General features: G+C 42.3%; 1 protein-coding gene across 1 annotated transcript; it reads right to left on the bottom strand.

The window, feature by feature from the left end:
* Positions 1-2907: 2907 nt before the first annotated feature.
* ADRA1A (adrenoceptor alpha 1A) lies at positions 2908-19621 on the bottom strand. The gene is made up of 2 exons (XM_009273034.2): positions 18718-19621; positions 2908-3419 (listed from the first exon to the last, which is right to left on the bottom strand). The coding sequence occupies exons 1-2, from the start codon at positions 19598-19600 to the stop codon at positions 2908-2910; spliced, it is 1395 nt and encodes a 464-aa protein (XP_009271309.1). The 5' UTR covers positions 19601-19621.
* Positions 19622-19881: the final 260 nt, after the last annotated feature.

Genomic DNA, 19881 nt, shown 5'->3' with positions numbered 1-19881 from the left:
TTAAACTAAAAATGGGATAATGCTACGGATTTGCTGTCCGTGAGTGCACGCTTTTGGAAATAAATAAAGGTTTGGGTCCAGGGATTTGATTTGAATTCTTCTCTAATTTTAACCTGTTTGGGACATTCTGTATCTTTCTTATGCGGCATTCGTGTGGGAGAACAAACAACTATTTGCTTCAGCTAATCAGCTAAGCTAGATATTTCATTTTCCAAGAATAAGAAGAGGTAGACAGTGCCATTCCCTGGCCCACCAAACACAACAAAAGCTTAATGGTCTGAAAAACACTATGCTTCCAAATTCAAGTGTCTTGTCAATGTCTTCAACACCACTGCAGGCTGAGTTGAGAACTGTTAGCTTCATTTTCCCTACCACTGCGTACTCATTTGTTTGAAGGCTGGGAAAAGCAAGCCCTCTGCTTGATGTGACTTATTAGCACCTCAAAACACCTGTAACATATCTCTGAGGCAGCACGTGCTGCAAGGAAAGTTTACCAGCACGTGTGGGACCTGAAGTGTTCTTGGTTATTACACCAGAAAAAAGATGCCAACGTTACCAGGCCTTTTACACCTTTCTTGTTCTCTGACATAGCTTCATCAGGCTGGTGGTGTCTGAGTAAATACTAGTGAATCTGCCCAAAGACACGATTCTTACTTTTACAGATTTTACTTTTGATCCTGCAAGATTAGCAAGACCTGTAAATGGGCACTTTGTAATAGGTTTCCTAGGTGTGCTGATATTACACAGTAATTTTAACGCATTGAGAACAGGGCCAAATGTAGGGGGGAAAATTAGCTGGCTTGTTCTGCCTCTGTGAATTGTCTATGTGAAACGCAGGCTTAGGTCCATCTGCTCTCTTCTTTCACTTTGAGCTCAACATTTATTTACAGTGGCAGTGCTTGGTTATCATCCTGCCCATGCATAGATGTGAAGTGCATTTATGCTCTGAGGTTGCTTTCTGCTTCCGGGACTGTGCAAAGCAACAGTATTGCCAGAACTCCAAGGATCAGATTTTACTTTTGCAAATTGTCTGTTAATGTTCTAGCTGCAAATATGTGTTTGCAGGAGGAAAGGAATCTCATTCATGCATAAATAAAAGACACAGAAGACTGAAATTCTCTTGACGTTGAGGACTTAATACTGAATGAGAGATGAATAAACAATGATTCCTCATCAATAATATCAAGGTGTCCTTTCAAGGCCCTATCCTGTAAAAGCTAACCTTATCTTAAGCCCTTTCCCTTTTCAAGCCAGTAGATATTCAGCACAGGAGCTGACGTTGAGACATGAGTAAAGGCTTATGTGTTGTTTCAAGAAGCTGCATTCTTACTTGGCAGGCTCAGGAGGAGTTATGTCAAGAGCTGCTTATTTCTAATATTGTACAGAGAATTCCTCTGACTATTTGTTCCAGATGCTGAACAGCTCTTTTATTTATTTATTTGGATTAGCTATATTAAAATATAACATGCTTCCAAATACTTTTCTCCCAAATTCCCAAAGGATGGCCCTTTCTCATGGGGATGTATATCCTGAAGTCATTTAACGTGCTGAACTCCCACTGCTCAGAACGAGGGTAAAGTTCCTGACTCCAGGGTACCTAGGATCTCATAGAGAGCTTAGAGCAGTTGGTATTGAAGGAGTCAGAAAAGGAATGTAGCATAACACTGGGCAGGGAGACAGCAAAATGTCTACAGCTTTTCCAGTGACTGTGGCACTGATCTGACTAGCAAGCACATGAGCAAGGAGTTATTGAGTCTTTAAGCAGGTCCCTGCTGGACTCAGAACAAGCAAAACAAATGGATGAGTGGAAGTGACCTCTTTGAGCCTTATTTGATGATGACTTACCTAGTTTTGAATTTTATTAGACCCACGTCAAAGCGCAGAGACCTTCCAAACAAACCTAGGATGCATGCAAATCTTCATTTGATTTTGTTTGGAGATTTGGGTGGCTGGTTGTACAAAAAAGAGAAGTTCTGGTTGGTCTCTGAAGCTAGGTGGAGTGCAGCCATTTGGATCGTTTCCCTTGGTAGTGGAGTTTACTGAAATCCACAGCACAAAGGGAAACTTAGAATGACTCCAAGCAGGGCAAGAGCCAAGGTCGTGTTTTTGCTATGCCCTGTAGCTGAAGTGACTGCCTGTCCAGACAGGTTGAGGACAAGCAGCCTTGTGGGCATTACAGAAGACCAAATCCCCACCTGGTGCAGCCCAGGAATGAGGACCAACGAGGCCGCCCAGCTGAAGATGCAAATCCAAAGAACTGCCTGTTCTCTTCAACAAGGCGTGCAGAACCGTACCAGGCCAGGACCTTGGCATGAACAAAAGAGGCAAGACACGATAGGAAAACATTCTTGTCCGCAGTCCCTTAATGAAAAGTAAGCAGAGATCTGTAAACACTGTCCCAAGACCTGAGCCTCCAAACCTCAGCTCTCCTGGCTGTTGAATCAAGGTTTAGCTTTTTTGGGGGGACAGAATCACAAAATGGCTCTAAATGTGGAGCTGTCTGAAAGTATCCATGCTGAAATCGGCATGGGGTCTTTGTAGTTTGCTCTTTCTCCCCCATTGCACCTAAATCAGAGCAGTAGGAACTTCGAAACAGGGGAATACAGTGAAAAATAAAGCCTTTAAATGTCAAGCAAATGACTTGAAGAGGCCAGTCTCTCAGAAGACCGTAGGGTGCTCACCATCCACCGAAGCCATTCACTGTCTTTAAGGGGCTTCGTTCAGGCTACCAGCACTCAGAGACGTCGCTCCTCAAAAGATTTGGCCCTGTTTTACAGTATGCTACTTGTTTCACCTGGATCCTTTCAACTGTTGTAGCATCTACTTCTACTTCCCAAGAAAAAGAGCAACATCCCATTAGCAGAGCCACGAGTTTGCCAGTCTATGCTGCTGGACACATTCAGTCCTTTAGATGTCCTCCCCGTTTTCACTGAGGGAGATGGTGTGTATTTTAATGGTTGGCACTTTACAATTTTCATGGACAAGGTTCCCTGAAGTGCCTGCACAGCAGCATTCCTGGAGGAAACCTTTACTTTTCACTTTGGCAGCAGTACAGTCTTTAGAAACTGCATTTTTTGCAGGCATGCTTTGCACAGCGGAGAATATCTTCCATTCGCAGACCCCATCTGACTTGGAAATCTTATAGAAGGTTTCTCCCGAGCCAACAGGGATACGGACCACACCTTTGCGTCTCTCCATGCTTTGGCTAGTGGGATGGTTGAGGTTGAAACTTGGGGATTGTTTCTTTGCTGCTTGCTTCCTTTGGAGGCACTGCGCTCTCAGGACGTTTTGGAACGCTTTCTTAAACTCTTGACTTGAGCACGGATAGATTATGGGGTTGATGCAGCTGTTTAAATATCCAAGCCAAAATGTTATTTTAAAAAGTGTGTCCGGGGGTTTGATTGCAGGAAAGAAAGAACCTAAAATGGAAAATACACAGAGTATTAAGGCAGAGGCAGTGAGAAATTGCAGGTAACCAAAGAAACTTAAACACTGGAAAAAATAAATAAGATTCTGTTCTGTCTTGGAAAATTTATGACTCAAAGCCCAATTCCTGCAGGAACAAGTCTTTCAGAAGATATGGTGTCGTACAATTACATGGATGTTCTATCAGAGATTGATTCAAGACATCACCTACTTTATTATACAAGCTTTGTATTCCCATTTACAGCCAGAGAGGCAAGCGAGAGGACTGGTATCAAGTGATAGACAAAAATTGCTTCCTCCAGGACTCCTAATTCAAGATTATTTAGCCAAATTATAGTCATATCTACGAGGTCATCAAAAGGGGCTTCAAATGGCAAGAAAATGGCATCACTTCAGAAGTCAGAGTAAGTGAAAAGTCAGATTACTGAGTTGACTGCATTCCAGCTAAAGTCTTAAAAATTATAAAGTATTTTCCCTTGAAACCTTTAGAAAATCTAACTTTCCACATTTTTCTGTCTCATAGAATGCATCTAAAATTCAGAGAAGTTAAAGAAAATGTTCCTTCTTACATCAGTGAACACTGGAGAGGGTCTCATGGGCAGCCATAATATATAGACTGATATATATTTGCAAGGTTACTGCCCAGAGACGATTCAAAGAAGAAGAACTTAGTTGGCTCCTTAGTAAGGAAAGTACTGTGGGACTTTTTACTATATAGAAGGCAGGATAACATTCAAAAAATTTGAAATTTTTTGATGCAGCTTATTCAGCATATCAGTGACAGAGCCATAAATTGTGCATTCATTAGTCCTCACTGTCCCGGCACAGCAACAGTCAACTACAAGTGACCATGCAAATTGAAAATTAAATAGCATTACTAATATCCTTTTAAAAAAATAGATTATGATATATGATAACATAGGATTTAATTATGAGTTATCTGCTGATTTAAAATCTTGGGAACATTTTCCTAATGCCAAACCTTTGGGTTTTGGTTTAACTACAACGTGAGCTCCTTACTGCTTGTACAAGCAAGTTTTTAACTTTAAATGATTTGAATAGGATGTCAGTAAATGCTTAAGAGATTTACTCACGGAGAGATGTTATTGTTAAGCTACAGAGACATATTTAAGATATTGAAGAGTCAACACTGCTGCTTATGGAGAATTGTTTAGAAATTTGTTGCTTTTCTTGAATGACACTGGAAAGTGGCCATTGTAACAAGATCCTGTAATTCTCTTATTTGGTACTTCTCTTTGCTTAGAAATAAAAACAATATTGTCTGAATGTGAATGAACCAGAAGACTAAACTCTGTGTGATGCTGGGGTGGGAATAAGTGATAACAGCACTTCTAAGACCAATTTTGCAAAACGAATGTAGAACCAGAGAAAGAGAAAAATATTTGCCGTGTGTTGTCAAGGGGAAAGGCTGTTTCTTGCCTCCTTTAAAAGAAAGGGGGGAAAAAAAATAAGTGGTTCTATCATACCAGTGTCAGTAATTAGTTTGGGCACAGGAAGAAAAATAATTTCCCAGAAAACACAATTGGCTTGTTTTGGACTTTATAGTCAAGTTTATAATAAATAGAACTTTCAGCACTGACAAATGCTTGTCCTCCTGCTTCCCCCTGGAAAAATCGTAAGCATGTGCATGTTGAAAGAAATACTGTGGAAGATTCAGGCATCGATACATTTGTCATCCTCTGCAGTTCAACTACGTCTGTAAGCAGCTTCTAAGCTTTACAGGGATCGATCGGTTCGTTGGACCTCCCCTGACTTAGGAAAAGCTAATAATGCAATCAGAGGGTGTTCTAATTTAATTCTGAGAGCTGCTGAACTTCGGTTTGAATCTTTTTCTTCCTATCTTTGTCAAACAAAGCTACAGCAAGTGCAGCAAATGCTTTCAAGTGGCAGAAGCCAGAAAGGAATTCTCAGGGTGTTTTTGCCTGTGTGAGAATGTATCAAAATATTGCCTAAACCAGAGATACAAATAGTGCAGCGTGATTAATGACTTGCTCATTCTGCTGAACATGGTCTCCGCTGTGAAATGTGAAGCAATGTCTTCTTGCCGTGGCACCAGCTCCTGCCTCTGAGTGGAGCTGATGTGCCCAGAGGACACGCTGCCGTCAGGGAAGAAATAGGAGATGTGGTAGGGCGAGAAGCCTTCCAGTTATCTCTGACCTGGGAGAGGTCCCATAAGACCCAGGCCATCTGGTGTGTGTTGGAGCAGCAGAGAAGTGAGACTGAGTCGAATACCCAGGGGCAGTGCAGAACATGCCACAGGAGCTTGCTCTTTGTATTGGAGCAGCTGAACCTCTGATTCCAACCCGTTACAACCTGGGCATCAAGCACGAGTCTCGCTGCCTCTGTGACTGCTTCTGTGTTGCTCTGAGCTAGCTAGGTAGGGCGGCTTCACTACCAGTTTCAATATCAACCAGTTCTGAAGACCAAAAATGTCGCGCTAAAGAAAGCAAACGCTGTTTTGCAGTTAGACATGAGTGAGCAGGCATATCCACGACCTAGAATTTTTCTCAGCAAATTAATGCCGTTTTTCCTAAATAAAGTTCTCAAAGAACTTTCTGGCTGAAGTCATTGGCAGATGAAAAATAACGAAAGGCTTCTAAATGCCCAAATCATGCCCAGTTTTTTCTTTATTTCCTCATTTAATTGCAGCGTATCTACTGCTTTCCCATTTTGTGTTAAGACAAAAGGTGAAACAAATCTCGGTTTAGGGAATCAGCTGCGTGAGGCTGAGTGTAAAAATGGGTAAACAATAACAATTCCTGTTTGCTGCAACTTCTGGCTCACTTTAAACGGAATGCTAGTGTCTTGCCAAAGTCTGTTAAAAATAGAAAATAGCCAGTGTCAGAGTCTGTCTCTTGCTCTTTTTGGGGTGTCGCTGCCTCTGTGACTGCTTCTGTGTTGCTCTGAGCTAGCTAGGTAGGGCGGCTTCACTACCAGTTTCAATATCAACCAGTTCTGAAGACCAAAAATGTCGCGCTAAAGAAAGCAAACGCTGTTTTGCAGTTAGACATGAGTGAGCAGGCATATCCACGACCTAGAATTTTTCTCAGCAAATTAATGCCGTTTTTCCTAAATAAAGTTCTCAAAGAACTTTCTGGCTGAAGTCATTGGCAGATGAAAAATAACGAAAGGCTTCTAAATGCCCAAATCATGCCCAGTTTTTTCTTTATTTCCTCATTTAATTGCAGCGTATCTACTGCTTTCCCATTTTGTGTTAAGACAAAAGGTGAAACAAATCTCGGTTTAGGGAATCAGCTGCGTGAGGCTGAGTGTAAAAATGGGTAAACAATAACAATTCCTGTTTGCTGCAACTTCTGGCTCACTTTAAACGGAATGCTAGTGTCTTGCCAAAGTCTGTTAAAAATAGAAAATAGCCAGTGTCAGAGTCTGTCTCTTGCTCTTTTTTTTGGGGTGGGGATCTGCATGCTAATTTATTAATGTAACCTTTTTTGGTTCATCAGTGTAGAGACTTGTTGCCTTGGAACAACACACAGTGAAAAGAAAACAAAAGTAGCTTCAACAGCGTACAAACTTTGCTACCTGTAGACCCCATCACCTGCTGTCTTTAACTCGTTCTTTCCAGTGGTGGACACAACTTGGGCTGTAGGACAGTAGCTTTGCTCTGCTGCGCCCTTCGTTGTGCTAGTCAGTGATGTTTCATAAGTTTAGACCAGCTAAAGCTCTGTCTCCAGGCTTCACTATAACTGTGTGTTGTCCTGTGAATGAAACAGGACTAATGGCAATAGGAAGAAATATTGTCAGCAGCATCTTGAAAGGGCTGAGGCTGGAATTGATAGTCAACAGACCAACTATGTAACAGAGCTAGATGTAAAGTCAAAGTAAAAATAATTTGGACCCTCTTCTCACTTATGCCGACAGCTTACTCAACTTCCAGAGCAATATAAATCAAGATCAACATGTCTAAACCTTGAGCCACTGAATTGTTGTGTAGGTTGCAAAAAAATATTTCGCCTCCTGCATCTTCTCTGTAGAATGAGCAAAATCCTTCTGTATGATGCAGGACTGCTGTGAGGAACTATTGACACGTTAGCATTTGCTTACTGCCTCTATAGAAACGTGGTGTCCTATTCAAAGGGCCACAGAAAGCAATGCCCTTCTATTGCAGATGCCCGGTTACCTCTGTAGTTCAGAAACTTTCCCTAATCTTTTCTGCTGGCTACCTGAGTATCTGGCAAAAGGGGAAAAATATCATATTCTCGAAGTCCTTGGGGAATCAGAATACTAAGAATGTATTCTTTTCTTCCAGGCCTTTAATATTCAGTGACGTTGCTATCATGATTAATATCAGTGGTTGATGTATCTGGTAGCAAGTGGGAGTAATTTTCAAACAGTGCTTCTAAGCCTGGTGATAAAATGGTTTGTTCAGTGTGCCGAAATATCGAACCGGGCAGTGGCTGGCAGCTCAAGTCAGATGAGTTCAAAGTAGAAATAAAACATAGGCTTCGTGGGGGGTTTTTTGTGGTTTGTTTTTGTTTGTTTTTGTTTTTGTTTTTGTTTTAAACAATGACCGTAATTAACTATGAGATTAAACAACCAAGCAGAGTGGTGAATTCTCTCTTCTTTAGGGTATAGAGTATAAGACTGTCTGTTTCCTACGTAGCAGTAGGCAGTACAAAAGAAACTTGGTGAAATGGCACCTAATTCTCCAGAGCAAGCTTTTCCAATTCTCTCACTCGAGGCTAGGTGTAATCATAGATTAATAAAGTGCTGCCATCCAGGTATCCTCTGATAGAGTTGGAGAGTGAGCAGCAGCTGAGAAGTGAAAAGTTTTCTTTCTTGAAACGAATTCTCTATCCAATTCACAGGCCTTAATGTCTTCCCCGCTACGCTCTTAGGAATAAAATGGTAAATAGTGGCAAAACTGATTACAGTTTAGAGGCTTCATCATCCATTGTCTCCCTGCAGTCTGTGCTGGAGGAACAATAAGGAAAACTTCAAATGATCTTTTCATGCCTTTGAATTGTAGATTGATTAAATGATGCTTGAATTCCTGCTTTGTTTTCAAAAGGTTGAGAACTCTCAAGTGTCAGTAGCACAATTCAATTGGTCGTTATATGAAAATAAAATAAAATAAAATAAAATGTACTATTTAGCCTCCTGAGATCCTTTGCCATTAAGTATTTCATCACTCACCCCTGAAAAACGTCAGGCTTGCATTCCCTTCCCTCATCATTTATTTTCCTGTTTGTCAACTCGAAGTTTCTTCAGATCTGAGAGATAAGTTTTCCATGTACCTCCTGGTGAGTAAGTGCCAATTCAGTCACAAAGATGTAATTTGACTTTGTCGTTTGTCAGAACTTACAGAGCTTCTTGATTATAGGTTGTTTAAAAGCCAGTACTGATGTCGTGCGTCGCTTCACTGATGGACAGCAGAGAGGCATTTAGAAGCTGCCAGACTACAGAAACTTGTGTTATTTGTTTACTCTGTATCGCCTCTGTCAGCACCACGGGAATAAGATCCCATACATTTTTGTGACCGATGGACCCACAGTGGTGTTAAAATCCATCTCTGCTAGTAAATCTTGCAGCTCTGTTTAGGTTCGCTATTTTTTCCCCCCTTTTATGTTGCACTTTACAGATTCCACTCAGGAGGTGACAGCAGTGCCCGTGCACCTTATGAGCAGAGAACCAAACAGTATTTGTTAGTGTTATGTTATCAGGGCTTAAAGTGTCCTAGGGAATCAGGAAAAGTACCCATTTTAAACCTTGCACAGAAGTCAAACAAAAATCCTAGCATCTCTTGCCTCTGACGTATAGGAAATACGCCTCTGGAATCACAGCAAATTGGAAACAGGGATAGTGGTCTGGTTTACAGGGGGGCAAAGCTTATAACTCAGGTCCTGGGATCTGCCCTAAAGGGGTCAAGTTAGAGGGCAGCAGCTATTCCAGAGCAATTGCCCTAAAGACCCGGAGGATGAAGCACAGAGGAGCACTGATGTCCCCACGTAGACTAACGCTGTACCAGGGGCACCCTAGAGCTCTCGTGGGGCAGTCTGCTCTACAAACATTGATAAATGTGTTACATCTTGTGTTCCCAAGCTCAGTGTTAGCACTGAACTTTATTCCATAAGACTGGCACTCTATACTGCATCTCGGGTCAAACACAAACCATCCCTTGGAAAGTATATTTGTGTGTGTGTATATATATATGTATTGCTGCAGACATGCAACAGCTGCACTCTGTACATATATGCTCTCCCAGCACGTCTCACCCTGCTGGTCCCTTATGGAAAGTATTTTCTGTGGGAACAAAAAATGGGATCAAAAAACCCTTGAACAGTAGGAAATGCTTCTGGGTTTTGTACAATCAAATGAACGTAACAAACGCAGAACAGCGGTTCATAGACATGAGGAAGGGTAAAAGCCTGCATCTGGCAAGTCTTGCATGTTTACAGCTGTGCCTGTCGCAAGGCCTGGAATATTGTGGCTGATTCAGGGGGAAATGAGAGTGACTTTGTGCCTAGATATCCCTGACCCATAATAAACAGCTGTAGAAGGAGTGAGAGTTTGTTTCTCTTCACAAAAGGATTCAGGAGGGTGCGGGTGTTTGGACAGAGGTGAGAGGTAGAAAGGACAGGCAATAGGAATGGGTCAGTCTGGGAACGGTGCTCTGATCATTTGGATTTTTTCAGACCTAATTTATGCTCTGTTTCATATTGTACCCACTTACGATGGATGATATTTCTGGCAAAGGGCAAACATCTCAGCAAGCAACTATTTCCAGATTCACTGTGGGCAGTTGCAGATTTAGAAAGCCGATAAAAAACCATGGGAAGGTAAACTGAGGTTTTGTTAGCCATGTAAACCCAAATAATCGCATTGTTTTACAAATCAATTTCATTGTCGTTGAAATTCCAGCTCCCATGCTGTTACTGCAGTGGAATGATTCTGGATCTCATTGCTCACATTTTTAAGATGTTTGATATTCATCCCGAAGCCCTCGCTCTCGGAGTCATGCACTTACAACAAAACCTTAGCTTTCCTTTAAAAATTAAAAAAACCCAAGCGGGTGGTTCAGAGAGTAGTTTGAAAGGATGAGTCTCTCTCAGCCTGTCTCACGAGTTTGTCACTATGCGGTTGTCGCTCGTGATTTTGGAATCCTTGGGCTTAGCAATACAGGAATTATCTTCTTCAGCAAAAGCTGAGTATCTACCCCTTATGTATCCAAACTGAAGACAAAGCCTGACATTTGCTTTGTGGGGTGGGAGAATCACTCATCGCCTTTCAATCACTAACAAATCCTAAATTGCGCCGTGATGTTTCAGAGCGAGTGAAAAATTACGTTCTTGGTTCATTTACTCCGGGGACTTGAAAGTGGTGACTACACAAAGCAGGAAGGTTTTGAAGACAAGGACAAGCCTTCTCTGACAGATAGTGCATGCAGGAGAGCCACAGATGTGAATTACGAAACAGCCCAACTGACTCCACTTTCTCTCCCTTGTTTTCAGTATAAATGGCTATTAATATCGCCAATTCCTTCTGCTGCTTTGCTGTGTTATGAATCAGTGGGACACAACGTTTCAGGACTCGGTAACAGTGGAGAAATGTTGGCCACAGGGAAGTCAGCAGGATCTTTGCCGTTGGCTTCAGTGTAGCTGAGTTATCAGCCTAGACCAACAAAGCCTTTCCAGTCTGTGTTTATGAAAAATGCCCCTTGGTTTTAGAAAAAAATAAAAAACTTGCCGAGGAAATACCTTGGCTGTTTATCTTCATGGCTTATTTTCTCCCCATTCAATGGCTTAACACACACTCAAACTTGTGCTCCATGGCTCAAGGAGTGTAAACACCCTTCTCCCTGACCTGTGCTCCAGAGAACGAGCTGGGGCTTTCCTTCTTCTTTTTTTCCCCCTTTTTTTCTTTTTGTTGCTGAGGGAACACACTGAAGTGCTAATGTGAGAAATCTAGCTCTCAATATTTCCTCCATGGCTGGAATTCAACATTTTCTGCTATGAAAACTATATTGAGGGTTAGGTTGTCACAGCTTTTATTCATTTTATTTTATTATATTATTATCAACTGGACAACGAAAAGAAAGGGGATTCAGATCCTTGCTTCTCTGAATATCTGGATGACCCAGTCATGACGATGTCAAGGGAGCGCACGGGCTGCTTGCCTTACTCTCTGCCCTCCAAGTAAAGGAGTGGGAGGGACAGGAGGGTCCCACGCTTCTGTTTACTACTACGAGACCATCTGTCCAATTCTAAAGAAGAAAAGATTCATGAAAAGAAGGGAAGCTATTTACCTTCTGTATGGGGAAATGCCAGGATAGTATACTGTAGTCCCCTATTTTCCACTGTGATTCCCTAGAAGGCTGGTGCAACTCTACACAGTTCTCCTCCCCAGGAAAACTTTTGCTTTCTCTTACTTTTTTTCTCTGCCAGCAAACTTATTTACCCTCCCAAGTTGTAAACACCTTCTCTTTAACACTGCCTTCACAGGATAAGACAATACTACCCATTGCTTCAGTATCATCAACCAAAATTATTTCGATTCTATAGGAACTTGGTGACTTTCTGTTCCGCATCTACAGTTAACCTGTTACTGAGGGATCCCAGCTCACTGCTGAATCTCACACTCTGGCGGTTCCCATTATACCGCTGCTTAAACTATGGGGGATGGATGAATCACAAGCACTGCCTTTTTGTGCTCCCAAAAGACCCTAAAAAACATGTTTAAACTGCTCTCAGTATCTCACACTAGTGGATCCTGTGCGTTACTCTGAAATGGTGTTCCCAGATTTTGCTCAGTAAAACACTGCTGTCTGCAGGGGTCAGCAGGTAGGGAACAGAGTGAATTGCAGGGTATAAACTTCAAGACAGTAGCAGGTATTTGAACTCCTGCTGTGATAAGATATGGGTGAAGCAGAGACCCTGGCTTAACTTCCCTGACCCGACTCTGTCATATTCTGGTTCACGATGACAAAGGAACACGGTCCAAAGCCCAGCTACTTTGACAGTAAGTGGGCAGGACACAGGATGGCTTATCCAGAAACCGTGGGAGTTGATCTGAACATGTTCTGGCAGGAGAACACATTGAATCGAGAGTCAGATGATCTTGAAAAGAGCAAGAGGCCATAAAGCTATACCTGATATGTTTTTCACTGGTACCAAAAATCAGATGGGTCCTTGAAGCACAGCCTTTGGGAAATAATGTACCCTAATAGACTAATGGAAGCTTTGTGTTGCAACATAGAGGAGGACAGGTCAATCATGCCTTACCAGCATGATTAAGGTAATTGAATTTCTTATCTGATAACATACAAACCACTGCAGCTTTTCTGTCCTGTCTGGCCACCTTTGACTTCCAAAAATAAATTTCCCATTTACAGCTGAGTGGACTGGGTATGAACTCATGCCCCTGGAGCCCAAGCAAGGTGCCATAGTTAAATCAGCCACCTTATTAAACATACGGCAAGTGATGATATATACAACAAATGCAAACCTCACAGGAAAACACAGGGATAAATCCACCAACCTCCAAACGTCGGTGCATGTTCCTACTCCGCACCTTGTGACATCCTGAGGTATTGCATCAATGGCAGAGATAGAAAAATGCATTTTATTTTTCTGGTTTACCTCTAGTGAAAGTAGAGAGTCATTCTCTTTGACTCCATTTAAAAAACAGCCACAAAATAGTAATTAGAAACCAGCTGCAGACAGGCACGTAGGCAAGGTTAGAGGATTCCCTTGCTGGTGTTTGTGTCAGCTCACAAGACTAATTTACTATTCTACTACAAATATAAATACCCTCCAGCGTATCCTCTTTTCTGCTCTCTTCATCATGAGAATGATTGACAAATGCTAAAAGCCTTCCTCTCCCTTGCCCAGTTTAATAGTCTGGATTGTTTTTTCCCCTGTGATATCCTCTCTCAGACTTTCCCTTTTTTCTTCTTTCTGCTTCTGAACACAACATCTACAACCAGATAGATTTAAGCTAGCTTGCCTCAGAAAGTGGGCAACAAACAAAGCTCTGTGAGTTTGTTTGCTTCTGAGGGATTGTTAAGATGAGCCATCGATCCCAACTTAGGACCATTTTTGTAATAACCCAGCCCTTTTTCTTTTTTCTATCGGTTCTGCGCACGTTTCACCTCAAAACAACCTTCAAGCACTGTCATCTATGTTGTTGAAAATAAACCTTCTGAAAAATTCCCAGAGCGACCCATAAGCGTCTTCCAGCTACAGGAAAAGGTCTGTTCTGGCAGTTGTGACATCATCCTCAACATTACCTTGAAAACTGGTGCCATCACTACGGGCGTGCACTGAATTTCCAGACTCTTCTAGCTCTGAGCATTTCTTTCTATATCTGTCTATGTCCCTTTCTAGCAACTGCAAGAGGAAAACAAAAAAACAGAAATGGAAGAAACATGCTGTTGTGGCAGGCTGTTATTGCAGAGTGCCAGGGCCCAACAAGCCTTAATTGCCCAGATGAGCCTCATCTGTGGCCTCTACCCACAACCCCCCTGCCCATTGGCCTACGAGCTGCATATAAGGTCAGGCTCTTCTCTTTGCCCCTCTTTGAGTGATGTAGGCGAGCTCAGGCCTGTTCTTTGCTGGCTCTGTTTTGTTGTTTTGTGTTTGTGTGGTGGTTACTGGACTGTTGGCTGAACCTGTCATAGATGCCACCTCTGCCTGCTTCTGCTCAGGTACGGCGAGTGCACGCTTTTGGGGAGGGCATGGCTCCTGCCTGCGCTGTTGTCACCCTCTGTTCCTGGCTCGTTCTCCCCTCTGGAGTAGCACTGCTCTTGCTGCTCCTTGACATTCAAGTTCCTCTAAGAACCTGTTCTCAGGTTTCTAGTTCAGCTTCACGTAGTCCCTATTTGCTGGTGCCTAAGAGAATATGGTTGCTCCGATTTGAAAAGCAATGTTGCTTGCTTTAGGGCAATTTTTTTTTGCCCCAAGATCTTAAAGAACTTTGACAACATGTCAAAGGAGATCTTAAAGAACTTTGGGAAGAGAAGCAGGGCTTCACTTTACAGCTCACTTGGAAAAAAGAAACTTGGTGATAAGAAGGTTTTGACTAATGTACAAAACAAAAATGCAGCCCTATCAGCTGCTAGTCCTCCCAGCTAGATCATAGATCTTAATTCCCTTCAGTAAAGCAGTGTATTCTTGCTCATGTAAAGGAGTGCATGGGGCATAATCCCCTGTTCATGACACCTGGCTTGCACTCCTCCTAGCTGTTTGAATGGAGTGCTTTAGTGCAGTTATGTTTTGAGGAAGGAGCCAAGCACGGGGTAACCAAAGTGTGAAGATCAGCACTAAAAAGCTTTAAAGCTATTCTCACCATGCAAATTAACATGAGGGGATGTTAAATGGGGATGCTCGAGGGATTAATAAGTGGCTAGCAGTTGGGAATGATTGGTGATTAAGTCTTGTAGAAGAGAAATAAGGGATTAAGAAAATGATGCAACAGGTGTAGAAGATGATATGTGAGAGCAATAGCCCTAAAGTGGACAGGGAAACATCCTTTCCAGCTACCTTCTCTGAAGGGCTGAATAATAGACTACCTGGATGGAGTAGGATGCTCTCATAGTCTGCCTGGAGCAAACACCAGCCTGTACTAAACAAGTGGCGGTCAGTGAAAGCATTTAGAGCTCTTAAATGAGCAAGTAATTTATTCAGATTAACATTTCCTTCTGTTGAATATATCTCTTGTATACTTAACCTTATAGGAAGGTGGATGCCTAGTGTAGAATGAGGAACGTTTGGTGGACATATCTGAAAATCTTCTGCTTGGGAAGCAATTGCAGAGGGCTGTAGATGTACATGGACATCAGTCTGTCTTTACAACCTAATACTAGGGCTGAAGTGTTGGATGTGATTGCTCGTAGGCAATGACGTTTATAGGAAGAGTCTGTGCAGAATTCCCCCAATAAAGCTAATTCAGCAATGGGTTTACAGCTTATTTTGTGTAATAGCAATTCAAAGGAAGGTCTGCAGAATAAAAAGCACTTTACACCATCAGACTTCCACTGCTGCAGAGCAGAGACAGAATTTGAGCTTGCTAAGAACAGGTGTCTTATATAGAGGCTAATGGACACAGACAAAGGACCTCACAGTTCTTGCAGGCTCTGTTTAAACTCCTATGTAGGTGCCTATTGCTGCCTCTTACCCTGCATTTCAGTTGGTCTAAGCCTTCCCTAAACCGTCACGGGAAAGGACCTTTCATTGCACTAGGAAAGCTATGTGTCTGTAGAGGAACCGAGATTTAATCAGGGGAATACAAAGACTGCAGATCTAGTTGGGGCACACGAGCTTTGACTTGGAAGGTTATGTTAAACAATGTGTGAAGATATGTTGAGTTCAAAGAAGCTTTTACAGGGAAACTTTGAGACTAGGAGTGGATCCACTGGGTCACCTCTAAAGAGGGAGAGGAAGTGCATGCAGAAATGAAAACCTGACTTCTCCCAAGGGGAATCAGCTGTTTTGACACTCTTATTTTACAGAAGTTTTGTGAAGGGTGGGTTTGCACTCCACCATGTAGAGAAAAAAAACAATCTTAACCTCAGTTCTTTTCATGCAACAGGATTATCATTCCCTGGTTTACTCCACAAACATCAAAGCCAAGTGAGAAGAAGGTGTATTGGACTATTGGACTGAAAGCTTTTGCACAGACCCTTTGCCTGGAATGAAACTCCATCCATCTAAGAAGGTAAGACAGACATCGCTTACACAGATAAAAAAACTGGCAACGTTACGCACCAATTTCAATTAAGATATTGTCTTATGGCAGGGATACTCAAACTGTTTGTCCAGTTATTTTCAGCAGCATCTACTGATATGGTTGTCATGCCTTTATCTCCCTCCTGAGATCCTTCTATCGCGCTTGCCCTTCCCATACCGACACCCCAAAAGTTTCTACCCCATTTATTGTACGTTTTAACAAGCCTGGTGTTTCTTGTTTTAAAGTGGTTCTTGGCTGGTAGAGTTGATGATAATAGATGTGGGGATCCTGAAGATGCTGTAGATCACAGTAAAATAAACATGTTTTGGGAACTTCTGCTGCATAGTGGTAAGCGCCTGCCAGTTGTCTGAAGTGGTTTGCGTAGCATAGTTTAAGAATGTCCGTCTCATGGGCAGCCTTCATTGAGGGCGGCCTGCTTTTGAACGGCTCCGACTCCTACAAATGACTGAAGTGACCTGCGGTAGCCGATGGCTGATGGGACCATTTATAGGTCTGTCCCATGTCCACAAAGCCGCAGAACTGGTCTTCGGCACAATGAAGTTCTTGTTGCCCAGCCAGCTGTGTTGTGAACTCCACAACAGTCAGCGGTTTCAGCAACGGGGTATTCTGCCCATCTGAAAAGTCTGACCTCTGCCACTAATCTGCTGCGTGATCCTGGCCGGATCACTTCTCCTCCCTATGCCTGCCTTCACCTGTCTGCAGAATAGGTCTGAAAAAGGTTGGTTACTGTCTTTTAGAAAGTGTTGTGCATGGTATAGGTGTAGAGTGCCATATGCAATCATCTCTGGGTGAGTCTCTGGCTCTGGGTGTCTCAAGATGTCTCAAGACGTGTTTCCTTTGTTTTTTTTTGAAGGCGTTATTTTGTGCCACTTGTCTGTTTAATAGTTTTTTGTCTTTAAACAAAAGTAGCAAATAGGTTTTGAAAGACTTATTATATGCTTTAAAAATAACATAGTAACCCCGCAAAGATAGGGAAACTAACCTCAAGAAAGTTTCCTTATAAGGGATCAAAGAATTGCAAAGCCACTCTTGAGTCCAGAAAATGTCTTAAATCCAAAGCAAATTAATTACCAACAGCTCTGTGTGGGCAACCACATTTGCAGATGAAAAGAAGTGTGTTTAATGCGTGCCTGCAAACCCTTTTTGGTTATGTTTCAGACATCTTGGCAACCAGCATTCCAACATGCTGACATCCTGGACAGCACGAGCCAGGCCTTTCAGGGCTCCTCCTCATGAAACATCTACATCTCTTAGCCCAGCACTTCCCGATATCCATCAACAGAAAAGATTCTGTAGTTTTGGATTTTTCACACGGCAACATCAGTAAAGCAACCTGGTAAACTTGGTAAACCCAGTAGAGGTTAACTGAAAAACAACAGCTTTTTATAACCCAGTAGAGGTTAACTGAAAAACAACATCTTTTTATAAGGTTTAAAAAAAAAAAAAGAAAAGAAAATCCCCAAATCTCTCTTTGCATGCTTAGTAAGGCTGTTTTTTCTTAATTGTACACATTGTTCTGTTACTAGCTAAAAATTCCACACAATCTTACTTTATTTTTCCTATGCAGCGTAAGCCCTTTCCATAAGAAAAGCTACTGAAATTGAGCAACTCACAGGTTTAAGGTTCCATGTTTCAAAAACTAATATTTAGTACAGCTCTTGCAAACTTCAGTGTGATGTGCCACATACCTCGCACTCAGATATAGGTATGAAATTAGTATTCTGCGTTTAAGTCCTGAAATCGCATCAAAGGTGACTGAGCAAGGTTTAATTAAAATTCTAATTACTTCTTTATATTTCAGTGATAGCAAAGCAGAAAAAATCCCCGACTTTCCTCCCCTTTAGAATTACAACTGGTGAATAAATATTCATATTCAGCATGATGGTTGAAGCCAGTGTTTTGCCAGTGGGCTCAGTGGGTTTCCACAATGGATACAAGCCAGAGAAGTATAAAACTATTTTGAAGGATCCTCACTGCTGTCTTCTGACTGGTCATACGATAAATTAAAAAATAGATTAATTTCATTTGGAGTGTGGTGTCTCATAGCGTGAACTTCCTGATAGGAAGCTGATTTTTTTCCTTATAGTAGGGATTATTAGGTGCTGAGCGCGCTAGGAGATCTGGCCCCAAGTCTGTAAACAGCTACTTTGACCCCGAATGCATTTATGTCTTGACCTTTTACATATTTATATCACCTGAAGAACTGGTTGCAAACTTAGATATAAACACACCCCCTCTAAAGATATTGTTCCTATAGCAGAGTTGGTCAGAAACAACAGTCCTAGTTCTGAAAGAGTATTTTCTGCATGGAAAGAGAGTGCTAAATCCTTTCCATTCTTTTCAGAATTTTATGCTTCTCTTCGAACCACAGATGGCTTGTTTCATTTGAGACTATTTTTTACACTCACTGCTTTGTGATGGTGAATGTTTTGATTTTGACAGCTTTCCAAGAGAAAATTATTCCCTCAGAGCTTTTCCGGTCAGGATTATCGTACACAGGTGCAAACATGGCCCTCCCTCCAGGGGGAAGGTTCTGTAAAAGGTAGGGGGTTTTGCTTTACTTACCAAGAGGCATTACTACAAAAAATGGAAGCCAGCAGAGAACGAAGCATCCCACAACTATCCCCAGGGTCTTGGCAGCTTTCTTTTCCCTGGAGAACTTGAGGAGACGCACTGAGAAATGATGCTTGCTCTTGGTGTTGGATGCTGATCTGCTCACTTCAGGAGCATTTTTACGATGGATCCGTAGGGTCACTTCTTCAGAACGAGATCTCTCTGTCTTCAGACCAGAAGTCAGACCTTTGTTTTCCCGTTTGGCCACTACATACACTCGGCAATACATCACCAAGATAATAGTCAGGGGGAGGTAGAAGGAGCCTAGAGCAGAGAACAACACGTAGCCAGGCTCCTCGGTGATTTGACAGATGGTCTCATCTTCTGGTGCTGGTTCCTTCCAGCCAAAAAGAGGTCCAATTGATATCACCAGAGACAATGCCCAAACGCACAGTAACGCCAGGAGGCCTCTCTTGTCTGTCACTATACTTGGGTATCTCAGTGGGTAGCTCACCCCGATGTATCTGTCTATCGAGATGATACAGAGGCTCATAATGGAAGCAGTGCAGCAAAGGACATCAACAGCTGCCCAGATGTTGCAGAAGATTCTCCCAAAGGCCCAGTAGCCCAAAATCTCCATAGTAGCTGAGAAGGGCAGGACAGTGGAAGTCAAGAGGAGGTCAGCTACAGCCAGGTTAACTATATAATAGTGGGTAACACTCTGAAGATGTCTGTGGCAGGCTACAGAGAGGATAACCAGAATATTACCCAAAACCCCAAAAACAATCAGCCCCCCTAGAATAACACCTAGTAAAATGGCCTTTGAAATGTTCACAGGCCCCACAGAGTGGGTGCAGTTGGAGCAGTCAGAGGAGTTTCCAGGGAGGAAAGCCATGGTGAGTGGCTGATAACGTTCATGCAAGGCTGTTGTACTTCACCCCCTTTTCAGGTAGAAAGAGTGATGAGATCAGTTCTCGGAAGGTTCTACAGGCAACATTTGCCTGACTTTGGGGAAAAGAGTTTTTAAGAACGTCTTAGAAGTGCAGCACCAGGAACAATGAGAAGGATCCAGAAACATGTTAGAAAATTTACCTTTCTCCCTATGTTTTTACCGTTATAGCACAGTTAATAACCACTATTTCCAAGTCAAATTTAACTCCTTTTGCATTTTTCTTG

The sequence above is a fragment of the Aptenodytes forsteri genome, unplaced genomic scaffold, assembly GCF_000699145.1.
Source record: "Aptenodytes forsteri isolate BGI_AS27 unplaced genomic scaffold, ASM69914v1 Scaffold158, whole genome shotgun sequence".
In the NCBI taxonomy this organism is placed as follows: domain Eukaryota; kingdom Metazoa; phylum Chordata; class Aves; order Sphenisciformes; family Spheniscidae; genus Aptenodytes; species Aptenodytes forsteri.
This window is presented reverse-complemented; position numbering and strand designations above follow the sequence as displayed.

Coding starts and splice junctions, on each gene's coding strand:
- ADRA1A (XM_009273034.2), bottom strand. CDS start 19,600: ATGGCTTTCCTCCCTGGAAACTCCTCTGACTGCTCCAACTGCACCCAC. Junction 3,420..18,717: donor TTTTGTAGTAATGCCTCTTG/GTAAGTAAAGCA, acceptor TTTCCATTTTAG/GTTCTTTCTTTCCTGCAATC.